Source organism: Eremomyces bilateralis (genome assembly GCF_010015585.1).
Source record: "Eremomyces bilateralis CBS 781.70 unplaced genomic scaffold P152scaffold_8, whole genome shotgun sequence".
Classification (NCBI taxonomy): domain Eukaryota; kingdom Fungi; phylum Ascomycota; class Dothideomycetes; order Eremomycetales; family Eremomycetaceae; genus Eremomyces; species Eremomyces bilateralis.
In genome coordinates, this window is record NW_022985074.1 from 415,354 (window position 1) to 443,295 (window position 27,942).

Consider the following 27,942-nt stretch of genomic DNA (forward strand, 5'->3'; position numbering starts at 1 on the left):
AGCATTTCTCAGATTTATATTGTGGAAGTACTCTTTAAGACCAAGTCTATTAGCTTAGTTTAAACTCATCTATATCATCTCATCCTGACTAAACGTATTCCTAGCTTCTATACCTCTATGTAGTCCGACCAGGCATCCAACCTAGCCCCTCGGCGCAAACCGTTCCAACCAGCTCGCTGCTCCTTTGACATCTCCCCTCTCCGTCTCCAACGCCTTCACCCACCACTCCATCCTCCACCCCCCAACGCTCACCTCCCTCCCCTTCTCCTCTGCCACCTTCTTCCTCCCCTGACTCGCCTCATCTACACAGAAATGCAGCGGTCCCCCTTCACCATCCTTCTTCACCCCCTTCACAAACTCCCCCACCGCCGCCACCGCATCCTTCGCCCCTCCAATCGCCGGTATCCCCAAATTCCCCCGTCCCGTCTTACAGAACTCATTCGTGCAAAACCCCTTTCCACACCCCGCCAACAACTGCGTCAAATACCGCCTCTCCACTCTCCGACTCAGCGCCTTCCGCTCCGGGTCATACTGGCTGACATACAGCGGCCCGAAACACGTATCGCACAGCCCGACCTCCGCGCCCATCCCGTTCGCACCGCGCGGAACGGTGCGTCCGCAGTTCACGTTGCGGCAGACGGTCGGGGGCGGCTTTGCGGCGTTGTCCAGCGCGTGGAGTTGGAGGTGGGTGGAGAGGTCACGGAGACGCACGGGACGGTGGCAGATGTCGCAGTCAGAGGTGCGGGAGCCTTCGGAGAGTTCGTGAGGGGTGAGGTTGGTGAGGGCGACTTCGGCGGCGGGGGCAGAGGGGAGGGAAGGGTCGTGGGAGGTGGTGGGGGAGATGGGGTGGGAAAGATCGTGGGAGGTGGTGGCGGGGATGGGGTGGGAAAGATCGTGGGAGATGGTGGCGGGGAGATCGTATGGTTGGGATGGTTCGGTGGTGGTCGTGTAGGTTGTGTCGGAGGACGGGATGGTGCGGCCCTGGGGGACGAGGAGGTGGCAGAATTGGCAGAGGATCTCTTTGTAGGGACAGGTTGAAGTGCGGTGGCGAGCTAGTTCGAACACCGACGTGCATCGTTCGTTGCATGCGGGACAACGCGTGGCTTCATGGTAGTATGCATCGTGTTTCTGCTTTGATACGATGTTGTCGCCGTTTGCAGATGCTGGTGGAGATGTGCTCGCGTCCACGACCGGGCAGCTGGAAACGTCGCAGTGCCAGTGCGACGAGGCTTCCTCGGAGTTCTTGAGGAACACGCGGTTGCAATCAGGGCAGCGCCAGTTGTTGCGGAGGCAGAACGACGTGTGAAGATGGAGCGTGCGGGATGGGATCGAGTTCTGGCAGTTAGGGCATATCTCCTCTCCAGGCTGCGCTGGCGTCTTCTCGGCTATAATCGATGTCCCTGGAGGTTGCTGTGACTTCGAGTCGAAGGGTAGGACGCGAATGGTAAAGCTTCGCAGCCCATAGGAGGATGACGAAGTGGGGTACGCGTATACAGATACGTATATCGATTCTGCCGTCTCCAGCTCGACGTTTGTTGGGTTCAGTCGAATTCGCTTGGGATAGCGACTGGTCAAGTCTGCCCACACGAATTCATCATCTCGTGGCCTTGCTCTTTGCCTCGCTCCAGATGGGCTGATCAGCAAATCGACTTCGGCGTCTTCCACTCCGAGGTTGGCGACCAATTCGATCTCCAGTCCTTGGCTCCTGTCCCACGATGGGATCTCATAGTCCACATACTCGTCCTCTTTCACCCATCCTTCCACCTTCCGGAACAAATCCAACGTTCCACCTGCACTGCTTCCGCCTTTTTCCCCTTTCTTCTCCCGCTTCTCGACGATCCGTCGTAGCGTCTCGCGTGCCTGCTCCTCATCCAGAGCCTCGATGTCGACTTCCAGGTCCGTGTCGACGATGCATATGGCGTCGGACTCGGGCTTCAATTCGTCAATGAGAAATCGGAACTGCTCTCTGACTTTCCTCCGCTGATTTGAATCGGCATTGGTTGCAGCGACAAGTCGACCACTAGGAACGACGAGAATGGAGGACTTGGTGAGAGTGGTGTAGTTGGACCGAAGATGCTCTTGGAGGAGGGCCCGCCAGTCTTCGGGATCGTAGCCCGGTTCCAGGGGCCGCAATTTGACGTAGGTACCTTTGGGGACGGAGGTGGCGTGGACTGTTACTGCTTCTTCCTCTTCCTCTTCCTCTTCGCTGTCTTGCATTTCCACGTTCTCATCTCTCCCTCGCAACGCTTCTATCCTCGCCTCCTTGTTCTTGACCACCCCTCGTAACCCCAACGCTTCGCGTAGGAACCCACTCACCACCACCGTCCCTTCCTCCGCGCTAAACTCCCTCACCCCTGCATACACCACCCTCCCATTCCGTGGATTCACCACTCGAAATGTCAGCGGGTGCGGTAGCTGCCTCTGCCTCTCTTCTCCAATAGTGCCATACCCCCCGGCTTCGCCGCTCTGGACGCTCCTCTCGAACGCGTCCCACCGGTCCGGACTATCCCAGCGGGAAAATGCATTAGTGGAGGGGCCGCGCTGGGGACCAGTAGTCACCGGAGAAGCGGCCAGGAGTTCCTCAAGGGCGGAGGAGGGGAGGAGGAGCTTGTCGCCAGGGAGGGAGGTGGGGGAGTGGGAGATGGTGAATTGACGGGACCAGGATGGAGCAGGAAAGGGGGTGGAAGGGTTGGACATGGGGCCAATGAATAGCAATGGAGAGAAATATTAAGGTGGAGGGAGGGTATCTCAGCGCTCTAGTTCGGCGCTGAAATGGAGCTTGTTACAGTATCCTCGTAGGTAAGACGATGATACGTGTATGCCGATTGCGTTGATGTTACGTGCTCCTCAGCACGTGTGGGGCATCGACCCTAGCCTTCAGGGAACAAAGTGTGGGGGAGGAAAAACCACGGTGATGGTTTGTGGGCCGAAAATCGTTTCAGATGACCTCGACGTGGCGCTCAACCGAATGTAGGGCTTGCAGCGTGCAGGCCAAACGTGCAGGCTGCAGATGGTGGAAGCTTGAGTGATGGAGTGCTTGATGCGGAGGGTGCCGCTGCGGACTCCGGTGGTCGGTGGTAGCAGTTGAGGTGGAATGTGGGGTAGATGTGATGGCACTGGTAGTTGAGGTCAGAGATGAGAGATGGTGTTATTGAGGCGGTGTATGCGTTAGAGCAGAAACGGCTTGAAGCCAAATAGAAACAAGATTGCCGGAGGATTTCCCAGGATAGATGGTCGATGGAGTGAGGATTCCCAGATACATTGACGTCTGGTGATATTGGCGTGCCTGGAGGTGATGATCAGACAACGTTTTGAATCCCGAATTCCGGCAAGTCGGTCAATCTTGTGGATAGTTGGAATTAAACTGTGCAGATGACCTCCCTAGCGGATCGATTTAATATATTTCTCAGGATAATCAAGCCGAACCTGGAGATAGAAATTAGAAATTGCCTCTGATGTGGTTACGGGATACGCGTCGCCTCAGGCGCCTAGGCACCCACGCTTGAACATCGAGTCGTCGAGACAGGTATCTTGTCTCTTGATGAAAAATCCAACCGAATATCCAATCTACGTTCCACATCCTACATGACGTGATTTCCAACTAAACCTCTCGAAGCTTCTATATCCGCATCTGCATTATCTATGGAGTGCGGGTTGTTCAGCATTCTGCCGCCACAGATGCAGCTATCATGACCCATAGTGGCAAGTTGAAGCGGTATCCTCCTATTAGTCCACCGTCCAAAGTATCAACTGACAAACGACTGGCATTGTCCGGTCTAACGTGTTATTCGGCTGAATACCTGGTACCTTGGTGGCCACCGCATCCTCCAGCGTGACAAGACCTGGATGGCTGTCCGGGTCACTCCCCCGACCACATCATCTCACAGATTTCTCACTCTCCAATCAGCCCCAGATCATGCATCATCCTGCATCCCCCCGGCTCCCACAGCCTTTCCAAAGTCTAAACGAGCTGCAGTCTGCACCCGGTGAGCGACTCACTTAGAGCGAGGCGTGGGAGAGATGTGGTCGTGGTGGGCTGTCAGAATGCTAAGTTGCTAACCCAACGCGCGGTCTAGCCCATCGAGGCTATGTGCCGAATATCGTCCTGTGGGGACCCTTGGATGCAGCATTGCAGCTCAATCAGAAAGGCTTAATTGATATTTGATATGGTATCCCAGCCACGATGCCCACAAGTCACACTATGGTACTCACTCACAACGAAAGCGAGAGGTAGGCCAGTGGCCTGATTCGCGCGAAGGGGGGATATTCCTGGATATTCCTGGAAGTATGATGATGAGCAATCGATTACCTCGACAAATAACATGCCCAGCACCCGCCGGGGCCGCTATTAATACAGCGTTGCGAGTCGCGGGATTTAGCGTTGAGCCGATCTCAACGTTGCTTTTGGACCTTCACCCCATCCCATCTTACTCAATCTATACCTCTCCTCAACCACATCACACCTGCCTGTCTGCTTCATTTCAGCCTGCTGCATTTGCTAAAACTATTGGCGACATCGGTCAGTTTAGTTTGGAGACTGGACAAACGTTGAACGTGTGCGCATCCTCGCGTTTCGTTCATCATGGCTTCCTCAACCATCCCCCCGACTTGACTGACGTCGTCATTCAACCCCCAACGCGCTTTGATAATACCTTCAATTTCCCCTGCTCTGGCTTGAATAATACGGATCATCGACCTTTTCATTATTATTTTGCACCTTGCGATTACTTTCCGAATATTCCGAGATACCCTGAAAGACGGTCTTTGACCTTTGAGTGCGCGAAACCCGTGAACGGGGTTCAAGGTCTTCTACTCTACCTTATTGTATGGCCCCCTTAACTTGTGGAGATTACCAAAAGTATCCCTATGGGTCTCGATTCTGCTTCAACATGTTCCTCGTTCTATATACTGATCTCTTACTAGATTTCACTACTTTAATCCTAACATCTTCACCTATCCGTCGATCCGCTCCGCGTTCACCCCAATTAGAATCTTCATCGGACCAGAATGCCTTGGCTCCCACTCACCGTTGAACGCTTTCATTCATACGTCCCCCCCACAAAATGCATCCCGCAGGAGACCGTCCTGGCCGAGGACTCAATGGGCATCTTCGAGCAGGTCCACGAGCCATGCAAGCCGACGCTCACCACCATCCTCTCCAACCCGCTCCTCCTCCATCTCATATCGCCATACATCCCCCTCCCCTCCCTAATCGCCCTCTCTGCCACCTGTCATGACCTACACGGCCTCTTCGATGCCTCCCCTGTCCCCTACCGCCGTCTCGAGCTCTCCCCTCTCCGCCACGCCTATCCCCCACCCCCCCGTCCTCTCGCCATCGGCGGCACGGAACAACGCACACAGCAGATGGATGATTCGCTCACCGCGTCGGACTTCTACTCCGCCCCGCTCCGGGGGATATTCGCGCAGCTCTCCCGCAGACACATGCTCAACCACATCAGCACGATGGTTTTGGACGGTCTGGCGGTCACGGCGGAGTTGGTCCGGGAGATCATCTGCGAGGACCGCTTCAATGTGCGCGTGCTGAGCATCCGCGAGGTTAAGCATCTCAACGAGCTCGCGCTGCGGCAGACGCTCCTCTATGCCGCACGACCTGGACGCGCAGATGGCGCGTTGAAGCTTCGCGCGCTGTATGTCTTCGGGGGCCGTGATCCATTGGAGGAAGCGGAAGATAGCGGCCGAGGCGCCAGGACACGACGTGCGCGGACGCGCAGCCCGCTTCCCGCGACTGGCCGACCGGCGCCGCGGAGTCCACATCTGGAGGGCCAGGAAAAGGTTAAGGAAAAGCCCATGAAATCCTGGTATCACCCTTCGGGGCGCATCCTCCCCCGCCGACCCGATGTCGACTGGGCGACCGTCCTGCATGCCTGTGAGGGACTCATCTACTTCGACGCGGTGCTGTGTCGTGGACCCCGCCACAACCCGTGTCATTCCCTCCTCTCCTCGCCCCCCTCCTATCTTCCCGCGGCTCCAACCCCCCCCGCAACCCTTACCTACCTCCCTCCCGCCATCGCCACCATCGCCCTCGGCCACGGCTGCACTTCCTGCACCTCTTGCCCCGAATCCCCCGCGATCTACGGCTCCTCGCCCTCCCCCCAGCTGCCGCTGCTCGCGCCGCCGCCGCTGCACGCGAGCACCGTGCGCGCGGCGCAGTGCCCCCTGGGGATGCTGGAGCGGTGGAACGCGACAGAGACGGGGTACGAGAGCGCGTGGCCGCCGAGGGTGTATGCGCGGTGCGAGGCGTGCTTGAAGCAGCGGTGGTGTGAGCGGTGTGGGAAATGGTGGTGCGAGGAGTGTTACGATCCGGGACGAGGGGGTGGGGTGCATGGAGGCGGGGAAGAGGCGGAACATGTGGGTGTGCATGATCAGGGAGGGCAGGTGGAGGAGAATGAGGTGACGATGGATGAGGAGGTGGCGGATGGAGATGGACAGCCAGAGAGTGAGGATGAGGCGGATGGTATTAATTGGGCGGCGCTGGCGCTGTATGGCGATTTTGAAGAGGATGTCCGGGCGCGGTTGCGGCGTATGGGGAGAAAGCATACGCAGCCAATGGGCTCAAAGAGGGAGTGCTTTGGATGCGGTCAGACTGTGAGTTCCGTCCCTTTCCAATCTTTCATCTCTCCCCAACTGTTTCCCCTTCCTACCAAGCAGATATCGGGCTCTTATATTCGATCTTTTTTCGAGGGAATGGGTCGATCAAGCGTACTAACAATCGTCATGCAGTGCCACTCCTGCACCAAACAATTCATCCGCCCGTGCCGCACCTGCCGGAACGAATACTGCGTCCTCGATAATGACGGGAGCTCGGCGACAGACTGCGATTGGTGTCGCTACAGCGGCCGGCGGACCCTGGATCCGTACTGAGCGCCACGTGAAGGTACTTGTAAGGCGCATTGAATGCCGTCAAAGGGTGCTATTATGATATTGGGGGGTTTGTGGAGGGCTATGGACATCTCGACTCTTGGTTGCTTGCGATACCCATATCAATACAGTTGGAACGGTTTTGGGGGGGATGGCAAGCACTCTACTCACTTGCGATGAAGACTGGGACTTGGGAGCGGTAATGGTGATCGAGGAGACTAGGGAAATGAAGCGCGACGAGATTGCTTCCTGGTGTAGAGTGTGCTAAGATGTGGCACGTGGTCATCTACGAATCCGTGGCGGAGATACCGAGATGGTTCTGGATACCAACATGGACAGTGATCATGAATCACAACAAACCTTCTGCCCTACTTCTCCATCTGGGACCGCGTAGGAGTTCTGGATTTATCGTCTCTCAACGGCTTAGATTCCTACATATATACATTTCTAATATATGCCCTCTTCTACCTTCTCGACATGTTCCCATGCCTGCCATCACAGCCACCCGAGAGACAGGCACCTGGCTGCAACGAATTATGGCGCGACAATTTTCCACGGTAGAGGTCTGGTAATTTTCATGTGGCTTCTCGATATATGAATGGTCGAAGAGAATGTCCTGAACCCAAGAATAGTGAGCATATGGCCGATGTATAGACTGGCTTAGGCACTGGCACACGATAATCGAAAACTACCGATACTGCTCGAGTACAAACTCACTCCCAGCGACCCAATGGGTTAGGACACGATGCGAGACGGGTTGCTTTGTTGAGCATGTAAATCACTGTTACGGATCTGCTTCTCTCAAAATATCGGCCCTTGTGCTTTTGATTTGGTCGTTTTAGGTAGAGAACCCACTGCTGCGCTAGAAAACTGGTGAACAAGAGACACGGTGAGCTCAGCGCAATAAAATCGAGGAAAGCAGCACCGAAAACAACCGAGATACTTCATAGCCTTCTTTACCCACGAGAAATAGATCGCGTACATTGCGGTCGGAGGATTGAATTCCTTGTGATTCATTCTGTGATACAGCCCGTACGGCAATGGCACCGTGACCGTTCCGCTGCATCGGAGGCATCGAGCAGCCAGCATACATTCCCCTTCCTTATTGATGACAGGCCGATCGCAGTGTATGACCGGACACACGAGTTTGCTCTGGATGGTGTGCCCGTGGTAGAATTTCGTCGATCAGTTCGGAGGCTGTTGTAGAGGCCGTTGATGCATGTGGTGCACACTATTGCAGGTAGCACATATATGCAGGTGCTGGAGCCCGGTCCGACCTTGATAATCGCCTCGCAAGCATGTAGACGACACATGTCCACTGGACCGGAGCGATCGACAAGCTCGTTGATCGGATGCGTGAACTCGTTATTCTTCCGTTTGACGCAATCAATGCAAGTGTCTCGTGGACAGAATTGAACGTGACTTCGGATCGTGGGGAAGGGTTTATTCAGGGGGACAGTTGAGTGGTATGAGTCGGAACACGTTTTAGCTAGTCGATCGAATAGACAGTCTCTTGTCTGGTCCTGGTCCCAGTAGAGCTGCCAGCCACCCAGGCCGCCCCAAGAACATATCTCACCTAGTCAATGGCTATCTTTCCCTCTAAATCGGCTTTATCTTGTCCGCCGAAGTGTGAGTAGTAACTGTCCTTTCCTGGGTGCGCAAGGAGATAGACGACTCGGACAATGTCTTCCATCTCGAGCACGCTGGCATATCCTCGGACTGTGGGCTCATTCGATAGCCTCTGGAGTAGATGGCCGTGTTGGCTCGGGAACGTATAGATGAACAATTCGCGCGGAGGGGCAATAGAGGCGTCCGGTTTCGGCGAAGGGCTTGCTTCTGTAGTTTGCGTTAAATTATCTTCCATTGTAGGTTGTAATGGGCCGCTGTTGAGAAGCTGGGCGGCGGAGTCCATTGCAATCAGTTGAGGGTCGATGTTGGGGTAGGGTTATTCCGCGGCCTGATCAACCGCATCTTGTAGTTCCTAAGCGATTAGCGGAGAGTGAGACGCAGGGCGCTGAGTGACATGATTTGCTGCTCCTGAATCAATGTCATCAAAGTCGAGGGCTCTCTCGATTCCCTCGAAGTCGATGTCGCTGTCGATAAATTGGCTACCGATGCCGTTCATGGACGACATATTGAATTCCAACGGGGTGTCATCCATTTCTTCCCGGGACTAGCAATGAATTCGACATGAAGTGTGGGGATTTCGTGACCTTGATCAAACAAGTGATAATGGCCAGTGAGATACCAAAACAAGAGCTCTCTCTGGTATCTAGGATATAGAAATGATGCTCAGTGGTAAACAAAGAAGCCACAGTGGTAGGCTGCTCAAGAATTTCTGCGAAAGACTATTTTAATGTGTGCAGAGCAACGGAAAAGAAATAAGGGAAGGGTGAAGCAGGAAATTAGAAAGTTGGGAGGGCCTCAATTCCCTGAAAAGGTGCAATTGATTCATAACAACTAAATGACCACAAGCAAAAGTTACAGCATTCAGCATAATTCACAACATACAATATCATTTGCAATCCATTGTGTGCCTTGCATCAAACGCCCTGAAGAGCAAATCTCGGCATGAGCATGTCTCGGCGGGCAAGTCGATTTCCTCATAGCTAAGCCATGCCTATGACATTGCCCAATTCAATTACCAATCGCTGCTAAGAATGGAGGAATTGTCTAAACCTTGGGCAACAAGAACCCCATCACCGCCCTACGAAGAGAGCATGGTCGAATAGCGCCGCGATAGATAAACGATATGAACCCGGTGCACAATGTCTACCCCTTTCCAGCACGGACAACTGAGAAATAATCCTGATCGCTGTCCAAGACAAGATAAAGGGAATATAAAAATCGTAGGAAATAGAGAGGACGAGACGAATATAAAGGACACTAAAAGGAGAATGCAAGAGCGCCGTTTCAGGCAACTAAACAGGCGAATTCGAGATTATACGAGCTGAAGCCAGATTCGACTGAGAGGAAACCAAGGACAATGTATTTGCGAGCGCCTTCACGGCCGACAATAAAGTTGATAGACTATAAGGATCTACGACAGGGGCTTTGACTTGGACGAGATAGGCTATATGACATAAAGGTGCAGATATATGCTCCACTTGTCAATTGAGGAAACCTCCCCTGGCCCCGAGTTCGTCCAAGAAGTCCAAGGCAAATCTATTGGGCAGTCGAGTAGGAAATGACGCCTGGACGGATATTCCGTGGCACGGTGATTTCGGGGGAACCAGCTCACATATACGTGCAGCCAGATGTTCCGGTTCTATTCAATGTCTTTGTTCAAAAGGTCTTTTGCGTTCTGGTTCCATCAGATTATGTTAACTACTTGTGGCAATTGGGCTAACTAAGGTGAGAATGGGGCGAGGTTAGAAATCGGAAAGAGGTTTGTCCGAACCGCACACGGAGCCTTGCCACTTACCATACCAGAGAGACCGAGAGAGATTCATACGCCCGTCAGGCCTCTCTGCGAGGCTCATGTGGGGAGGAGCCTTACTATTAATAGGCAGGAAGGGCAATAATAAGGCACCACAATTCCTTCCTCCCGTACGTGCTCTTCCCATCTGCACCATTCAGGATGGCACAGTATCTGGTGTTCAGGACGTCCTTTCATCAATGGCAATTGATGAATCATGAACAGCCCTTGACGTGCACAAACTCATACGGATTGGAGTCTAAGGGCGTCTCCTGGCGTTACTCACATTGCAACATCCAAGGGGAGTCAGCCCGAATGCGACTGATTCAAGATGACTTTCGGTGGGTATTTCTGAATGGCAACCTATGAAGCCAGTTATCGCTCAAGAGCCGCGTTTCTATTATCTTACGTTATGGGAGTACTATTATTCCATACTCAAGTCCAGCTCCTTTCAGCCCTTCTGTAAATGCCTGTAGAACGGTCATCCCGGACGGGGGCCTTCTACAGGGGCTATTTGTCCCAGTTAGTGTTCGATCTACCACACTTTAAGTCACCACGATCCTATGATTCGTTTCCCTTCCTATGTCATCAGGCGCTACTACGAAGAATGTACTCGATAGTCGATAATATTGCCATTGTATCTAGTTCTCGTCAATGCACTTGGACTTGTCGTTCGTTGATTGGTTAATTCAGAGCACAACATACGCGTGTGTCAGAGCTATGCAAGCCTCATATATGGTAGTATGCTTACTGAATATGATTGTCGTTGAGCCAAACCTTCCTCATCCACCAATCCACACCGTACTCCATAATCCATACCGAATTCCCATGAGTAGGGATGGGGGCCGAGACGATCGGGTCTTAATGTGATGGCGATCTCCCGTCCTTTATAAAGTCAAAAGTCCCAATGAGTTGACCATAATTTTGTGTTATCTTTCTACGACCTTGTTTCAATATGAAAATTTATAACTGGCCAGCTCTGCTGCCGTCGATTCAGCTACTATTTGGTATCGCGGAGGCCGTGAAGCCGATCGGAAGCTCGTTTGGAGTCTCCGGAAGGGATGCCACCTTTGACTATGTCGTAGTTGGCGGAGGCACATCTGGGTTGACAATTGCCGCCCGATTAGCAGAAGAGTATTCCGTTGCTGTAATCGAGGCTGGAGGAATCTATCAAGTTGATAACGGCGTCGGCTCGACCATTCCTGGGCTGGTTGGAATCCAGTTCCTCGGATCCGATCCGGCTGACACCCATCCTGCAATCGACTGGGGTTTTGTGACTGTCCCCCAAAAGGTATGGTCGGATGAGAGAGGATTGACATATCGCAGCTGACATGGCAAGCCAGCCATTGAAAGATCGCCGTGTTCACTATGCGCGCGGGAAAACTCTAGGCGGTTCTTCCGCAAGGAACTTCATGGCCTATACTAGGTTTGTCTCGACCCCGCAGCCGTTCATATCGCCATCTGACCTTAAGTTTAGGCCCAGTAAAGGCGCCATGCAAACGTGGGCAAACGAAGTTGGAGACAAAAGTTACACATGGGAAAACACGCTGCCTTTCTTCAAGCGCAGCGTGTCCGTCACAAAGCCAGACCTGACAAAGCGATTCCCCAATGCATCCGTTGAGGAAGACTACTCGTCTTACGACAACTCTCAAAATGGCCCACTCCACATCACATGGCCGGCATGGGCATCGCCTTTCGCCTCTTGGTTCAAGAAAGCTGCATTTGCGATTGGCATGGACGGTACCAGTGGCTTTACCAATGGTAAACTCTTGGGTTCATCGTGGTTTGTTGCCACCATCAATCCCAAGACCATGGAACGAGAGTCGTCGGCGACCAGTTTCCTGAAGTATGCTACGGATACCACTGGCTTGCTAGTTTACAAACAGACATTGGCAAAGAAGATTCTGTTCAATGAAGAAAAGGCTGCCAATGCCGTTGTTGTCGAAACACTGGGACTTCGCTATACGCTTTCGGCCACAAAGGAAGTCATTCTCTCCGCCGGCGCGGTCCAGAGCCCGCAACTTCTCATGGTTTCCGGTGTTGGACCGAAGAAGGTGCTAGAGGGTCTAAATATCCCCGTCATCGCCAATCTGCCCGGTGTTGGACAGAACTTGGAAGACCATCCCCTATCATGTTCAGTTCGACGTGTCAACCTTATCACGGCATCGAGGATGCTCAACGACCCGGAATATGCGATGAAGGTTCAAAATGACTACGTTCACCATGAATCCGGCCCTCTCACCTCTCCTGCTGGCGTGATCGCTTTTGAGAAGTTCCCATCCTCGGTGCGGAAGACCTTGTCGAAATCCGCGCTGGATAAACTGAAGTCTTTTCCAGCAGATTGGCCGGACCTGGAGTACGCAGTGCTCGACGCGAGCATGGGATATAACCGCAATTACTTGACTGAAGATCCTATGGACGGAAGTAACTATGCCTCAGTCTGTGTCTCGATTCAAACAGCCTTCTCCCGCGGAAGCGTCAGCATATCCAGTACCGACATAGCAGATCCCCCTGTTCTGGATGTGGGATGGCTTTCCGACCCGGTCGACGTCGAACTTCAAATTGCCGCTTTGAGGCGCACACGACAAGTTTGGGAGGCAATGTCCGAGATAACGATTGGGTCGGAGTATTTGCCCGGCCCGAACGTCACCTCCGACGCAGAAATCCTCGATTTCCTCGTTGATAGCTTGACCTGGTTTTTCCATGCATCAGCAACGTGCAAGATGGGGAAGCCCTCGGACAAGATGGCGGTCGTGGACACCAAAGCCCGAGTATTTGGAGTCAAGAATTTGCGCGTTGTGGATGCGAGCGCGTTCCCTTTCTTGCCGCCGGGTCACCCGCAGTCGGTCTGCTATATGCTGGCTGAGAAGATCGCGGAGGATATCAAGAACGATGATACGAGGTGAGTTGCTTTGCATCGGAAGGAGACATCGTTGCTGATTTTGAGTGCAGTCGACAACCGGGTACGGGCAAATCCGAGCTTTAATTCTACGGAATTCCCATCGCCTATCATCGAGGACAGTTCGGGTGCACAAATTGATGGCGCTGAAGCACCTCCAGAATGTCAACGGTCTCATTTGCTTACTTAGCCACACATCACTTCTGGGGATCAGGAATTCCGTCCATTAAGTTCCATGGAAATTAATCAATATATTTTCCCTTTACGAAAGTCAGGAATCATGATCACGGCCGATTTGAAATCAAGTTCATCAACCACAATGCGTTTGGCTTGAATAGCGATTATAGTTATGTTTAACTAAGTTACTCAAAGTAACAAGCTCAAGCATTGGTAAGAATACCTTGTCGGTTCTTTTGAGAATAGCTCCAACACTTCAGTCGTACAAGTAAACCGGCAGGTTTGCAAAACCGCGCAACCCCCTCTGCGCGTGAAGGCTCAGCACTGAATTATCCTTTAACGACCGCCGAGGAGGCTGCCGAACCCGCCGCCGCTGCCGCCACCAAAGAGGCTGCCGAGTCCACCGCTACCGCCACCGCTGAGACCACCAAGTCCGCCGCTGAGGCCACCAAGACCACCAGCAGCGCCACCAGTAGAGCCACCAGTAGAGCCGCCAGTTGAGCCGCCAGTTGAGCCGCCAGTTGAACCGCCAGTTGAGCCACCGCCCTGCTTGGCCTTGTTGACTCCGTCGGCAAGGAATTGCGCAGCGGGGGTGATACTGTCCCCGTAGGTCATGTGGCCCACATTGACCATGAGCATGGCGCCGCAGACACCGTCGCTCTCATTGCAGAAGACCTTAACCTTCTCCGGGGGGAAATTGGGGATCTTGCCGTCGTCCTCCTGGTTCTGGGTGTCACCGAACGTAGTGACGGCGGCGATCTTGCTCTTAATATTCTCAGGGAGGCTCTCGATCGTGCGATGCATGACGGCAGCACCCTGCGAGTATCCTCCGGCGACGATGATGGAATTCGGGCACTTCGAGTTCGCCTCATTGAAGACCTTAGTAGCGATACTAATCGACGCTTTATCGGTGCCGCCCGTTTGCATATTAGGTCCAATAGATGCGTCATATTCGACACCCTGAACGGCCGTGCTTGGGACCAGTTTCTTCAGGCCCTCGGCTAAATCGGGCCCGATCAGGAAACCCTTCGTCGAATTAGTCTATGGTTCCGGATTGAAGATCGTGAGGTTTACTCACCATATTTCCAGGCTCTGTCGAACCACGCGCAAAGATGAAGATGACGTCCTTGCATGCCCCCTGGCTCAACTCGTTCGAGGACATGCCCAGCTGGCGCTCGGCCAGTTCGACTGCTGGTGCCGCCGCAGCCAGTGCGGCCAGAGAAATGGTAGACAAAAACCGCATGTTGAAGTTGAAATGGCAGACGTGTAAATGAAAGAATGAAGTTGGTCAGGATCGTGCTGCGTGCTGAAAAGGGAACCACCGAGTCCAGGACAGCCATAGTCTTTATATATGCTTTTCATCGTCCGGTAGGATCCGGATAATAGGCTGCATAAGGCATGAATAGATTGGACAACAACCCCACAATCACGGAGAGAAAGGGGCTAGGACTATCATATTGAGAATCACGCGAGCAAGGTCAACTTGGATCAATCGTCCCGTAAATGTATACTTGAAGCAATATGACTTGGAGAATGACTTGGAGAATGACTTGGCAAGGGATTCATTGGCCACCTGGACGGGCCAAACCAGGGACAAGAAGGTTTGCAACCCTGTTGGATATGCTCCAGAGGCTTAGCCTGGGGTGAATTACCGCTTCATGAAGAGCAAATATGGGCGCGGCAGCAGATTTCAGTTCCTCTTTACTCTCTTGGATATTTTCTCTCTCCGAATCTGGTAGCCAAGGCCGAGATATAGGTGTGATATATAGTCGTACATGATATCCTATCGTACACGTTTCGAGCATATGGAAAACCGCTATCCGGCAGGAGGCTCCGCAGGCATGGTTTATGCACCGGCAGCCAATGACGGCTCAGAAGGTTTCATGGAACCCCAGTCGGAAGGGATGGTGAAACGGTCGACGCTCGAGCAATCGAGGGACATGGGACGAGATCCCTCATGATGAACGGTTTGACAGACCGCTGGTGTTTCTGTTTCAGGGATGTAGCTCTTACACCTTTCGAGAAATCAGTGTTTTGGTTCCTGTCATTCAATACCATCTCCAAGAAGTGAATGCATCGTGAAAGCATTATGCGGAGTATTATCGTAGCCAAGCAACAGGCGTGCACCAGCCTGGTGGCTGGTAGAGATCTTGAGCCCACCAGCAAGTGCCAAGGACTCATCACTCAAAGTCATGGGACATCGAACAGAATTAAAAAAATCCATGCGATGCGGATCTCGTCCTGCCAGCTGACTGGTGAGCCAGATTGATTAATCCCCATTGATTTTGAGTTCGACCTCACTTCGGTAACGTAGTTCGGTCATCGCGAGGAGCGATCTATGTAAAGCGAGTGAAAGCGAGAAGGCTGATGAGATCGCCATCGACTAACTACCTAATTACAGGCTGGTGGGGATTTAGCGCCGTTGGATAATCAGCGATTCAGGGTCGGGGTGAGGAGTGATATAGATTGTTTTCGGAGGACCTGAAACACCACTCACGAAGAAAGCGAAAAACTCGTACCCTCGATCGCTTCCCCAAAGAATGCCCAGCACCACTAGCTCGTGATATATTAAAGTAGTTCAGCGCGGAAAATATTGGGTACTTGTCCATGCAGGCATTCGAGCGGCGAGATCATCTCTGATGAGGAACCTCTACACGTTCAATATCATTGTCCAAGCCATGGCATCGTATATGCGATGCGCATATCGTGACATACTGCGGCTCTCCTTTTCTGGGCAATATCTCTTTCGAGTTCTTATTCGGAAGGCCGGAGACCGGTGGGATCGTTCTCGGACTAATCCGATATTCGTCCCAGAAGGATAGGATCGGGGGATTATGGATATGGAATTGGCAGGATAAGGGCCGGGAGGATTGGCAGCTGTCAGAAGCTTCTCAAGATCGCGGAACGTCGAATTTCTCCGTCGGTAGTGGTCCTTGGAGGTAGTGAATATTCATAGGGCTAGATAAGTAAAAAGATCTCTAAAGTCCTGGGCTAAGGGATGGAGAACATCCCTTATGCTATACGCTGGTTAGTCATCGTCTTTGGCCAACGATATCCATAGGGACCGTTGTAGCTTGGATGAGAGGGAGATGTCCGCGGTCCAGTTCGATCAATTCATAATCAACATTCACAATCGGACGTCCAATTTCTTTTCTCATTCTCCTCTCATGTTCTATATTTCCTGTTCAACCTTAGTTATCGATCTATAGATGTGTAAGCGTGTCTCATGCCCCCATGAGACTAGCGAGCACTGAATGGGCTGCGGGCAGGTATCATACCGACAAACCAGGAGAACTGCCATACCGGACGATCGAGCAGAATACAATAATTGACCATTATTACAGAAAACCTCACGATTGGCCCAATGCGTGGAGAGGCATTGTGCAGAAGGCTCGTTTTCGGAATGCTGGTGTAAGAGGTGTTCATCAGGAGACAAAGAAGTCTGCGTGTCTCCTCCGACTTGCAAGTCCATCATTCCCCGTCCCATTGGCCAGCAATAGCCGCAACAACCGGAGTACTGCGTAGAAGCTTCCCACGTATCCTTTTCAAGCTTCCAACGAGGCTTCCACAGGCCACTCATTCCCGACCGTTCCCGACCAGTATCACCAGCAACTGGCCAATGTTGTTGTCGCCTATTTCGCTAGCACCTGTCTAGTCGCATCGACATAAAGGGCTGGGTATAGACCTAAACCAGGCAGAGACACCTCAAAGACGAAGAGAGTATCGGGATGGGAGCGGGCACTTGCTCGGTACTAACCCTATATGGCTGTTACATTTTGAAATGGTATACTTTGGTATAGGCAGTGATTACAGATAATGGTTCCAGAACCGCCTTCATTCAAGTAGAGCTTAGAGCCAATTCGCATAAGCCCATGCGATGCGCTTAACCACGCTTTTCTGTCTCTCCACTCCCGTTCGGATATCCACTAAATCCTCGAGCTCTTCCAAAAAGTCCCGGAGCACGCGTTTGGGCAATGTCGCACTTGCGGTTTGGCGGAGCACATGGACCTCGCAGAGCAACAGACCGTGATCTTTATAGAACAGTTCGCCATAGCCGGTTGACGATGCCGAGGTCAGGATGCGGTCGATGTTGCTGATGATGTTAGAGGGACGGTCGATAAAGGACACAAGGACGCTTACCGTAGTTCCTTCACCATCTGGCCCTTCTGATTCCGCTGTTGAATACCGCTTCGGTTTCCCATGGCTGAACTTAGCCACCAGAATACGCCGAAGCAGACAAAGAGCCCAGGGGTAAGGCCAACAAATCTACATCGGAAGTCAGCATCTGCGGAGGAGAAATGGCGGTAGTCCAGCGTATTCCATACCCAAATACCAGCTCTTGGCTCTTCAACAAACTATCAATCCCCCCAATTGCAACCTCCACATCTACCTTCGTTTTCTGCACCTGAATAAGCAGCGTTCTCACCAGCTCGCCCCTAACCGTGCCCCAGAGCGGTGACCGCATATCTCGCTCGTAAGCTTTCAGGACCGGAGTGAGATCACCCTCCCGGACTTTGACTCGCATATCGGCAATCTCTGTGTCCGACAGCCGACTTCCACTACTATTCTTCGCGTTGTCAACTGCGAACTCGACAACCATCCTCTCCAGGCTGTCACGGTCGCCTTCGAGGCTCCGTTTGCTCATGATGCTGACCTCGCTATCTTCGTCATGGCGGATGGTGCCGATGACATTGCGAATCGGCGCGATGACCCAGTTATTCCAGAAATCTTTGGCAGTGGTTCCGGAGTCCTTGAGCCACTGTACGATCTCTGCTCGTCGATTCGTGAGGATCCGAAGTACGGTGCCCGACGACAGGATGCCCACGGTCACAATTGGCCAATACCTAACCCAGCGGGGTGGACGACCGTTCTGCATGACCGCAGCATTGAAAGTATCTTGATACGCTGGCAGACCATTTTCAAGCAAGCCGAGCAGGCGGTTAATACCTGATAAGGGCTTTAGCCATGATGAGGATTCCGTGGCTTCATCGAAATCAATATCGTAGTAGGGGTCTTCTTGCGTTGCGGATGCGATGGCATCGTCGAATTTCGCAGCAGATAGAGTAGCGTCGCTCGCGCGACCTAGGACCGCATCGAGAAGCGCAATGGTTTTTGCCGTAGATGATTTCCATTTGGTGCTTATGAAATGGGGCTGTGATTGCGGATGCATGGCAGACAAGGTTGATGGGTCGGGTGTATGGATACTATCGTAGCGAATGTTAGTTGTGGTGGATTTAAAGAAAGCGGATATTCTACTAACCCTCCGGCGCTCAATCCTTCCCCAAGCAGGACACCGAGCGCATTGGCATTGACCACCCTAAGTTTCTGTAATCCTTTCCGCTTAACCGCCAACTCTCCTCTTGCAAGCATTAGTGGTCCTATGAGTTGCTTTCGCCAGTCTCGCATGTTTCTCTCACGAACCACGCTCCGCACTAGCGTGTAGAAATCGCTCCACCCACGATTCACGGCATTCCGTGTCGTCTGCACAAGAGTCGTCGACGATCGTCTCCGACTCTTTGCTTGAGCGCTTTGATCGGCGCCGGAGGTCGTGATGTTCTCGATGCGCCGCGCAACCTCTCCGTATACATCTTGAATCGAATGGAACAACCGCAACGGTGTCATCTGAACGGCGAACAGTGCCGTATATCTATAACTCGAAAGCACGTCATCGAAATAGTACAGATGCTCGCTCAGTGGTATTGTGTTCTCCAGTATTGTATCCAAAACAATTCCATACGCAGCGTTCGTTGCCTTGGCCAGAAGTAGCCATTCCAGGTCGTGCTCGAGGGATTCATCCGTATCTGTCTCCCATACTTCATCACCAATTCTTCCATTTTCCTCGTGGTCCCGATGATAGGAAGAGGCATACGAGTCGGTGGCTCCCTCTTCTGTGCCATCCGGTAGATCAGACCGGGTTCCTTCGGCTCCTAAGCCCTCCCTTTGACAGACACGGCATCCTTCTAGTCGAGAGGCTTCCTTGAGTGCTTGGACGATTCGATTGCGGTGGTGGATCAATGATCCTCTATGGGATGGTGAGTGCGAGAGGGCCTTCACAAGGGCCTGAAGCTCGCTGGTCCGGTCGGAGAGTCTCCGTTTTCGGGGGGAGGGAGCCGAGGCTGACCGTACCGCGAACTGCTCCTCTTGGATTGCATTCTCGTCGCCATGAGAGTCATACTGTGACCATGATAATTGCAGACGGTCCAACTGTGCATCAATGCGTTGTACCTGGCTGCGGCACGTTAGGACGTGGTTTCCACCCTCTACTCCAGCCAGGTTTCTGCTCGAGTGCTGGATGTGCTGTTCGTGACTTACTCCAGTACAAAGGACATGGCTTCGAGGTATCCGAACTCAATACGGCCAACAAGTGACCATACCTAACCAAGCTCGGCTTCGGAAGAGAAAGGAATGGATCTTGCGCGTTTGAGCTTCAAGAAAGTTTACCCCAGAATTTCATCCTGAAATTCTGCCCAAGCAACCAGAAAACCAAGCTCCACGTGACTCGTCGTCCGTGACATCATAACAGCTGACTTCTTCCTAGCCACCATGCAATTCCGTGCTCAGTGCTGAGCCACAGCGGGTTAGTCAGCAGCTTCCCCTGAGACTTCAGCATCAAAGAACCAACTTCCCCTGATTTACCATTTCAGTTCATAATCCCACATTCTTCGAAAGTCGTTCGGTCTTAAGGGCTTCAGGCTTCCTGAGTTGTATCCTAATCATGCAACATGGCCCAACAGAACATGTGACCTCTAAAGACATACTTTGACGGGATAGCCGAGACGAACGGTGATGATGAGTGCTCCGCTTGGTTGGGTCGGATTTGTGACGCAAAGGCTGAACTGGCAAGTTTTGTTTCCAGTCTTCGGGAAAGGGGAAATGGCGCTGGATCATTCCTATCCCGCGTGTCCACAGCAAGGGATTAACGGTGGAGAGCCCACAACAACTTGGACCATTTTATTATCCTGGATTTCATTGAGGGGACCCTTTTATTGACCGTCCTCAAGTAACCGACCGAGACTAGCGATATGGTTCTAAACCCAGATATCGGCCCAACGATATTGGATAAGATCTATCATCAAATCGCCGATTACATGTTCCAACTCTCTCAACTTGCCTTTACCCGCACCGGAGCTATCACGAAGACCGAGATTCAAAATGGACCGTCACTAAAGATCGCTAACATATAATGTGAACGAGTTGGCGACTGTCATAGGATATCCCGACGATCAATTTCCTCGCACTATTTGATCGTGCGAGAGATTACTTCAGGTCGCTGACAAACGAGCACTTAACCCACCTTTGGACAACCTCGCAGTTACCCGGGAAACCGCTCGTAAGCGGTTTATCGCTTGCCATCAGTTCACACATCTTGTCACAGAGTACTGTATTGAGGACAATGGCCCATTTTTGCCCTTCTGCGGCGATATACGGCCTGCGAACATGCTCGTGGACCCCGAAACGCTCCGTATCAGCGCGATGGTCGATTTTGAGTGTACGAATATTCTCTCGGCCCCGCTCACCTACGACCCTCCCTGGTGGCTACTTTCGACTGGGCCTGAAATATGGGTTGATCGCGGCTCTACGGATGAATTTCTAGGCCTCTATGAGCCAAGAATGGAGCAGTTCCTAAAAGCGTTAGAATGGGAGGAAGGGGAGTTGGGACTAAGGAGAAACCCAGTCGGTGGATCACTTCTCTCAGTCCGGATGTGTGACTCGTGGAGAATTGGACGTTTCTGGTTTGATTATGCCGCACGAAAGAGTTTCAAAGTAGATAGCATCTACTGGGTTGCATTGCATCACGAAGCCGCTGACCTTGAGTTGCTTCATGACAAGGCGTAGGCAGAAGGAATCACTTACGGATAGTACGATGGAGCAACTAAAGGTATATAATGAGGAATGCACTGTCCGGTTTTCCGGAACGAATGCATAAAGTTGCCGTGCACCATCCTAGATCAATGCGATTTGGATTCCATTTACCCATTGGTAAGGAAGGTAAGTATATTCCGTACACCAATCCACTCTACTCACCGTTTTCATACGAATTAAGTTGAAGTGTACTAGCTTGGGGTCAAGTATCCTAGAGAAACATCTATTGTTCCCACCAACAAAGCAGAGCCCGACCGGATATTCTACCTTATTAACGCCCCCGAACTGCATCAGAAAGGAATGGCCACTACAACGGCACACCACGATCCACGTCCTCAATTCTCAGTCGATTCGCCCCTCTTTGCTTCCGCAAATTGTTCGTATTCTCAACAACCTCCCGGTCCACCGACCACCACCAAGTCCTCCAGAACTTATCCCCAATCTCCCAATTCTTGCCGTCCATCCCATTGGGTCCCACGATCCGGAACCCTTCGGCCGGGTCATCGATATCGTAGAAGAGCTGTAGAATCGACAACGGATCCCGTGCCCCTGGTGGTCGGTGTGTGGGGGGGAGGTTGAAGACCACGACCAGCTTCGTACGGACTGACGGCCAGGGGATACAGTCGATCAGCGGATGATGGGGGATCGATTTCTGTGCATCGGTGGGTTTGAGATCGGCGGGGAGCTCCGTGATCTGCTGCATAGCTTGCATGTTCGACATGATCTTCCCGTCGAAGGTGCGCAGGGTGAAGGGGTCCCACATGGTATCGCCGGCTCCGACCATCTGGGCCACAGCCATTCCGACTTGCATGGTTTTCAGCAGCGGCACATCTATGACGGTGTCATTTGACAGCATGGGTAGGAAGCCATAGGATGAGGAAAATGGCTGATTGGAGGATTCGACCCCAGGCACCAGAGTGCTCAGATCCCAAGCGGGAGAATCGCCTAAATCTGATGCATGAGTTACGCCAAACATAACGTGAGACTTCTTCGGACTAACCGAATGGAGTTGAACCAGATCGACCGAACTCAATTGCTGGGAGATATAGCGGCTGATCGAAACTAGCTAGATCGTCGAGGATCGCGCCAGAGGATGCGGCAGGCATGGATTGATCTGTCGTGGCAAATGTTTGGAACAGGGTGGCACCGGAATCTCCTGAGCCCGACGCCTCTAGTTCAAGTTCCAGCTCATCCGATCCGCATATCATTTCATCTGAAGCTGAGGCAGAGCCTGGATAATGGGATGATGAACTGGACTTTGGTGATGTGCTGGTCGCTTTCAGCTGGGCCTCAAGCGCAGCCATCTTCTCTGCCTTTCTCCTTCCTAGCATTAAAGCATCAGACAGTGGAATACAATATGCTATCACATATCAGTACATACGATATCGTCGTTGAGCCAAGACATTTAGAGCACGCTTCCTGTCCGGATCACCCCGTGAGGGGACTGAAGCGGCTGTCAAACCACTGGCTTTAGCATTTACCATTCTGGATATCCTGAGTGTACTAGGCGTAAAGGATGAACTTCGAAATGAGCAAATCGGTTCGACTTTGACAGGAAGGTGGTAATAAAAGCCCAACGGACGGCAAGGGAATAAACATAACGTTATGCTGCCAAGAGTCATCCTCGTATTCCTCCAGGCTGGCACCGACTTGAAGCTTCAAGCTACCCGGGCCAATCAAATGCCTCGGCTCTAAAGTGCAATGGGTACCGATATGGAATATCTTTGAAAGGACGATCTCAGCCTCCGGATTTGGAATGAAGGGCGCGGATAGAGTACGGTAGACCCTAAGAAAAGTAGATCCTGTCGATCTGATGCTTGAGAGAATGAGCCCATCGTTAGGTATAATGAGATTGTAATGCGAGGTTACGTTCCGACCGATTGACATCATTCCTTCGAACAGGAATCCAGTGTATATATAATGGACGTCGGGATGTATGAATGGAACCATATCAACACAGTTACTCACCCTTAAGCCAACTTGACTCGCTATTCATTGATCTTCAACGCCATTTCGAGCCTTCAACAAACTCGTCCTACCCTCCAACCGACACCATGGCAGAGAGCATCCCAAAACCATCCAGCCCCCTCCTCCCTCATACGAGCTCACCGAGGCCTCCGCTGGGCATCATCAAGACCATCTCGATCGCCCGCGCCATCTTCGGCGGCGCATGTATCTTCACACCCCACCTCATCACGCAAATGTTCCAACTGCCTCTTCCCCGAGGCACCGAGCTGTTCCCACGACTGTTCGGCGTGCGCGACTTGGTGGTCGGAGAGCTGCTGTGGCTCACATTGCGCGGTGAACGCACGGAAGAACAACTGAAGCAAATCCGCCGTGTGGTGTGGGCCAATATTGCGATCGATTCGATTGATGTGGTGTCGACGATCTGGGAGTTTGCAATGGGAAGGATTGCCGGCGAGGCGGCGCTGGTGACGGGCGGTGGAGCCGCGGTGTTTGCGGCAGTTGGGGCCGCTGGGCTGTATCAGATTGGCTGGTGAAGTGGCTGAATGATATGTGGTGGGTCGTTGGCTGGCGTTCTGATATTTGTGGAATATTTTCTGTGCCTTCTTACTTACCTTCCCTTGACATTCATTCATTCTTTCAACTCATTTGGAAATTCCCTTGAAATTTTGACAAACGTGATGAGGCCCTACTCCATTCGATATCGCGTGCGCGCTCACTTCAGGCTTCATCAAGAAACGCCGCCAAAGTGCGGCTCGTCCACGGAACGATTGGACTCCCAAGAAATAATAACCATTGCGGATGAATATATCCAAACAAACTGGCTTAGGATCTCGTACAACGCCTGACATTCGCAACTGATCATCGTCAGACCCAAAGGGCAAAAGGGAAGCTCGAAAGGCAATCCCTCGCCACAAACGATATGGATGCATGGTCGCTTCCAGTATCATATTTTTGGGCAGCTGGTCGTGCAGAACTTCAGTTCAACTCAACTGAAACATTTTTCTTGATTGTCGGTACCGCTTGTCAATTTGAAGTCAATTTCTACCCAACTATCCTTTCCAAGTTGGTTCTCCTCGACTACTCATAGACTCTGTCCCCTCTCCACCTAACAGCTGTAGCTATCAATCCGAACCTTTTCACTGTGTCTGACAAGAGGCCCGTTCTTGTCTTTGTGTCCGAAGCATGGCATGGTCCCACGATATGGAATAGAGTCGTTCCCGATTTAGAAAACCAACGATATCGGTGTATTTCCGTGGCACTCCCAACCACATTTGGGGACCCTAGCGCGGATTTCGCCGACGATGTCCAGGCCGTTCAAAATGATATCATCGCCGAGACCCGCACAGGACGCAACATTGTAGTTGTGGTCCATTCTTACGGCGGCGTGGTTGGCCAAAGCGCGATTAGAGACCTCACCCAACACACGTCTGAAGGATGCTGCTTCTACATCCACGGATAATCTGCCCGCATCCATGTACAACCTGCCCGGCTATGTTATTGGCCTGATCATGATATCAACTGGCTTCGCCGAACGGAACACGACTGTCATCGACAGAGTTGGCAGCAAGGGTTACCATAACCCCCGCAAGAGAACTGTTTTACATTGATCTTCCCAAGGGAGAAGGCGATTACTGGGCCAGCAAATTGGCGAATCAGTCGGCAAAGGCATTTACTGAGGGAAGGTATGCTTCGTATCCGGGTTGGAAGGACGCCTCCTCTTGGTTTCTCATGGCGACGGTGGATAGGGCAATCTTCCCGAAAGTCGCAACAGGATTTTGTGAAGGCTACGAAGGGTGCTGGGGCGAGCGTTACCGTTCGAGATATTTCGAGTGGCCATACGCCTATATTGAGCAGGCCGAAGGAAACAGTGGACTTCATACTGGAGGCATTGGCGGCTTTTTTAGAATCTTTGCAGGAAACCAATTAGACTCCCTTGTTAACTCACCGCATTGCTACGCTTCAGAGTGATTCAGGCTATATGTACTGTAGCCCATCACTATCATCCATCGCTCTTTTTCATAGATAGTAGGCGAGGAGTGTTGCACTTCCCTCAAAGATGGTCAATCCAATATATCCTTAAGACGCTCAAGAAACATGCACTCACCGAATCAGTCAACCTAGACTCCAGACGGTAGGATCCATGCCTATCCATAGGGGTTAGATACTGCTCTAGACCAACACCCGGAGAGATGCTTCTGGTATCCTTACCATAAGATATCCTTTCTAGCCAGATAACCATGAGTCTGTTGCCCATGGTGATCAACCGCCGTCATGCATTGAGGTTGTGATAGTCGATGACAAGCTTCCCAGCCAACTGAGTACCAAGATGGAAGCACGATCCGTATATATCTCACTAACCGGACAGAAAAGCGTGGCCCAGATCGAGGTACAGGTTGTGAACGAATAGCATACTTCCCTGTATGTACTTGCACAAGTTCTGTCATTGCAAAAAAGAAATGTACACTGCATTCTATCAAGAGTTTGGCTAAGTCAGGGTCGGTAATGTCCTATCCCTTAATTACTACGACTTGTTGCCTGTTGGTCCTGTGTGGCTTAACCCCAGATGGATCCTTAAGAATTGACACGTGAACAAATAGATCTCTCTGAGTAACACATCTCCACTGCAAAAAACAGATGCACATCAAAACATCATGTCTTACTAAGACATACCTCTAACTACCCTCCAAAGATTAAGGTCCTAAGGGTACCTATAGGAAGAAGCCTACCCCTAACATATCTCCTTGCTGTAAAAGACACATGATGTACATAAATGTCTAACTAAGACATACCTCAACTCTCTGAAGATTAAGATCTTAAGGGTACCTTACCTATAGGAAGGAAGCTTCAAGTTACCTACCCCTAACACATCCACACTGCAAAAGACATATGATGCATATCAATGTCTTACTAAGATGTACCTCTACCTTCTAATCTCTCAGAGCTCATGAGTACCAGGGTACCTCGGAGCTACCTACCCCCCGCTCACTCGGCATACGACTGCCTAGCCTACGTTCCCCCAGCCTACACATAGATCTTCATATGGCCCGGTGAACCTGACCGGAGGAAGTTTAGACTGCTTAAAGGTTCAAACACGGGAATTATGCTTGAGAAGATACGACGCTCTAATGGATGGATTCTCCTATTAGGCGATCCTTTAATTCAGGGACGCTCGAATGGACGTCATGTTTGTTGGAAAGGGGTACGTTCTGAAGATGGGAGTGGCGAGTTTAAGCTTCAGGGGACGATGTTCAGTTCTGGGGATGATGTTCATACCTCGGGCGGATATGTTCAGACCTAAAGGCAATACTCAGGCCTTGGGGCAAGATGTTTAGTCCTGAGCGTAATGTCCAGGGCTGGAGGTGATGTTCAGGGCTCAGGCCTGGCCTAGAGTTGCCAGGGTAGGGAGTTATTCCCTGCGAAGGGATCGCCTTCGCATAACTGAGGCCGAGTCCGAACACTTGGTAATGGCTGAGGAATGGATTGGGAATGGCCGAGGGATGCCTTGGGAACGGCTTAGGAATGACTTGGGAACGGCTTGGGAACAAACAGAGGATCGGCCTATGTATTAGTAAGACATTAATTCTTCACCAGTTCTCTAAATCTTCGCATTGAAAATTGATTTTTCAAGTTCTCTGGGGAAGTCTGATGTGCACCCCAGACGCGCTGAATTTCAGTGCGTTTGGATGGTATAAACCCGTCAAAGACCACGCTGATGCCATGAAAATGCAAATCAAGTTCGCCATCGTACGTCGCCATCGTGGAGAATACTCTCAGTCGTCCAGTACGATGTTAACGTCCCAATCCTCTAATCCATCCGCCTTTCCCCCAACCACGCAATTAATTCCCTCTGCCTTTTCCGTGGGACCGCCTCTTTCGCCATGCGCACTGACAAGATGCCGCAGCAGCATCTCAACATCTTTATACCCCTCGGTTTCTTTTCCCTCCGCACAGCAGAGCAAGCATTTGTAAGCAGACTCTCCGCAATGCTTTCCAACTGTAGCCGCTTTCTGCTTCACATGGCTCTTCACCAATAACATCCAGCGATACCGCGCTGTGACCTCCTTCGTCCCACTTGCGGTCTGACTTGCCTCACTCTCCAGACCGCCCAAAAACCCCTGGATATCATCCAAGAACACTTTCACTTCTTTGATACTCTCATCTACCCCCCATCCCTTTCCGTACCTTATAGGCACCGCCGGCCCGCTGAACCCACAGGTGCGACACCGCCAGATCCGTTTGCTGTGGGAGTACCCTTCTGAGACACTGACCAAGCGGAGGCCACTAGTCAACGATTCTTGAACCGACCACGCGCCTTTGCAGAGTCCCAAATAGGAGTTGCTACGGGAAGGCCGGGGTGGGATTGCTGATTGGGGTCGAGATAGGGAGTCGGGATAAGAGGGGATATGGGACGTGCGGGAGGATAGAGATGTGGATGACCGGGACGAAAGTCGAGATTGAGAGGGTGGTTCCGGGAAGGCATTCAGGGTGTGGGACATGAACGGGAAGGCCATGCTGGGCGTAAAGGAGAATGAGGATGACCGAGAATGGTCGGGACGAATCTGGGATATTTCGGGTGTTTTTTTAGTGCGGGTTTCTTCGGTGGCAGGATTTGAGATTTTTGGGGTCGAGTCGTGGCTGGTTCTACGGCTGCAAACATCTTTTGCCTTAGATGGGGCTTCTAACTCGGGCATTTTGGGAGGCGATTCTTGATCCTCAGGAATAGTTAAGGTAAACAATG

General features: G+C 51.9%; 10 protein-coding genes across 10 annotated transcripts; 5 read left to right on the forward strand and 5 right to left on the reverse strand.

Annotated features, from left to right (window-relative positions):
- Nucleotides 1–141: 141 nt before the first annotated feature.
- P152DRAFT_473426 (uncharacterized protein) lies at nt 142–2,697 on the reverse strand (the record flags this gene model as incomplete). The annotated part of the gene is made up of 1 exon (XM_033681236.1): nt 142–2,697. The coding sequence occupies one exon, from the start codon at nt 2,695–2,697 to the stop codon at nt 142–144; it is 2,556 nt and encodes an 851-aa protein (XP_033534524.1).
- Nucleotides 2,698–5,100: 2,403 nt separating this feature from the next.
- P152DRAFT_396545 (uncharacterized protein) lies at nt 5,101–6,882 on the forward strand (the record flags this gene model as incomplete). The annotated part of the gene is made up of 3 exons (XM_033676365.1): nt 5,101–6,429; nt 6,556–6,606; nt 6,742–6,882. The coding sequence occupies 3 exons, from the start codon at nt 5,101–5,103 to the stop codon at nt 6,880–6,882; spliced, it is 1,521 nt and encodes a 506-aa protein (XP_033534525.1).
- Nucleotides 6,883–11,252: 4,370 nt separating this feature from the next.
- On the forward strand, nt 11,253–13,390 carry P152DRAFT_481783 (putative glucose-methanol-choline oxidoreductase; the record flags this gene model as incomplete). Its single annotated transcript, XM_033681846.1, has 4 exons — nt 11,253–11,588; nt 11,641–11,723; nt 11,775–13,199; nt 13,250–13,390. 4 exons carry the CDS (start codon nt 11,253–11,255, stop codon nt 13,281–13,283), a joined length of 1,878 nt encoding a protein of 625 aa, XP_033534526.1. The 3' UTR covers nt 13,284–13,390.
- A 319-nt stretch (nt 13,391–13,709) lies between these two features.
- Nucleotides 13,710–14,718, reverse strand: P152DRAFT_481784 (cutinase-domain-containing protein; the record flags this gene model as incomplete). Its single annotated transcript, XM_033681847.1, has 2 exons — nt 14,452–14,718; nt 13,710–14,399 (listed from the first exon to the last, which is right to left on the reverse strand). The coding sequence occupies exons 1-2, from the start codon at nt 14,614–14,616 to the stop codon at nt 13,710–13,712; spliced, it is 855 nt and encodes a 284-aa protein (XP_033534527.1). The 5' UTR covers nt 14,617–14,718.
- A 2,504-nt stretch (nt 14,719–17,222) lies between these two features.
- Nucleotides 17,223–19,702, reverse strand: P152DRAFT_473431 (NCA2-domain-containing protein; the record flags this gene model as incomplete). The annotated part of the gene is made up of 5 exons (XM_033681237.1): nt 17,223–17,466; nt 17,514–17,639; nt 17,699–18,577; nt 18,634–19,602; nt 19,686–19,702. 5 exons carry the CDS (start codon nt 19,700–19,702, stop codon nt 17,223–17,225), a joined length of 2,235 nt encoding a protein of 744 aa, XP_033534528.1.
- A 1,108-nt stretch (nt 19,703–20,810) lies between these two features.
- Nucleotides 20,811–21,511, forward strand: P152DRAFT_466235 (uncharacterized protein; the record flags this gene model as incomplete). The annotated part of the gene is made up of 2 exons (XM_033680681.1): nt 20,811–21,205; nt 21,484–21,511. 2 exons carry the CDS (start codon nt 20,811–20,813, stop codon nt 21,509–21,511), a joined length of 423 nt encoding a protein of 140 aa, XP_033534529.1.
- Nucleotides 21,396–23,050, reverse strand: P152DRAFT_458082 (uncharacterized protein). Its single transcript, XM_033679372.1, has 3 exons — nt 22,618–23,050; nt 22,237–22,560; nt 21,396–22,181 (listed from the first exon to the last, which is right to left on the reverse strand). The coding sequence occupies exons 1-3, from the start codon at nt 22,718–22,720 to the stop codon at nt 21,544–21,546; spliced, it is 1,065 nt and encodes a 354-aa protein (XP_033534530.1). The 5' UTR covers nt 22,721–23,050; the 3' UTR covers nt 21,396–21,543.
- A 240-nt stretch (nt 23,051–23,290) lies between these two features.
- On the forward strand, nt 23,291–23,737 carry P152DRAFT_473433 (uncharacterized protein; the record flags this gene model as incomplete). Its single annotated transcript, XM_033681238.1, has 1 exon — nt 23,291–23,737. The coding sequence occupies one exon, from the start codon at nt 23,291–23,293 to the stop codon at nt 23,735–23,737; it is 447 nt and encodes a 148-aa protein (XP_033534531.1).
- A 114-nt stretch (nt 23,738–23,851) lies between these two features.
- P152DRAFT_507219 (uncharacterized protein) lies at nt 23,852–25,131 on the forward strand (the record flags this gene model as incomplete). The annotated part of the gene is made up of 4 exons (XM_033682523.1): nt 23,852–24,213; nt 24,358–24,629; nt 24,794–24,941; nt 24,976–25,131. Exons 1-4 carry the CDS (start codon nt 24,124–24,126, stop codon nt 25,129–25,131), a joined length of 666 nt encoding a protein of 221 aa, XP_033534532.1. The 5' UTR covers nt 23,852–24,123.
- Nucleotides 25,132–26,974: 1,843 nt separating this feature from the next.
- P152DRAFT_473434 (uncharacterized protein) lies at nt 26,975–27,715 on the reverse strand (the record flags this gene model as incomplete). Its single annotated transcript, XM_033681239.1, has 1 exon — nt 26,975–27,715. One exon carries the CDS (start codon nt 27,713–27,715, stop codon nt 26,975–26,977), a length of 741 nt encoding a protein of 246 aa, XP_033534533.1.
- Nucleotides 27,716–27,942: the final 227 nt, after the last annotated feature.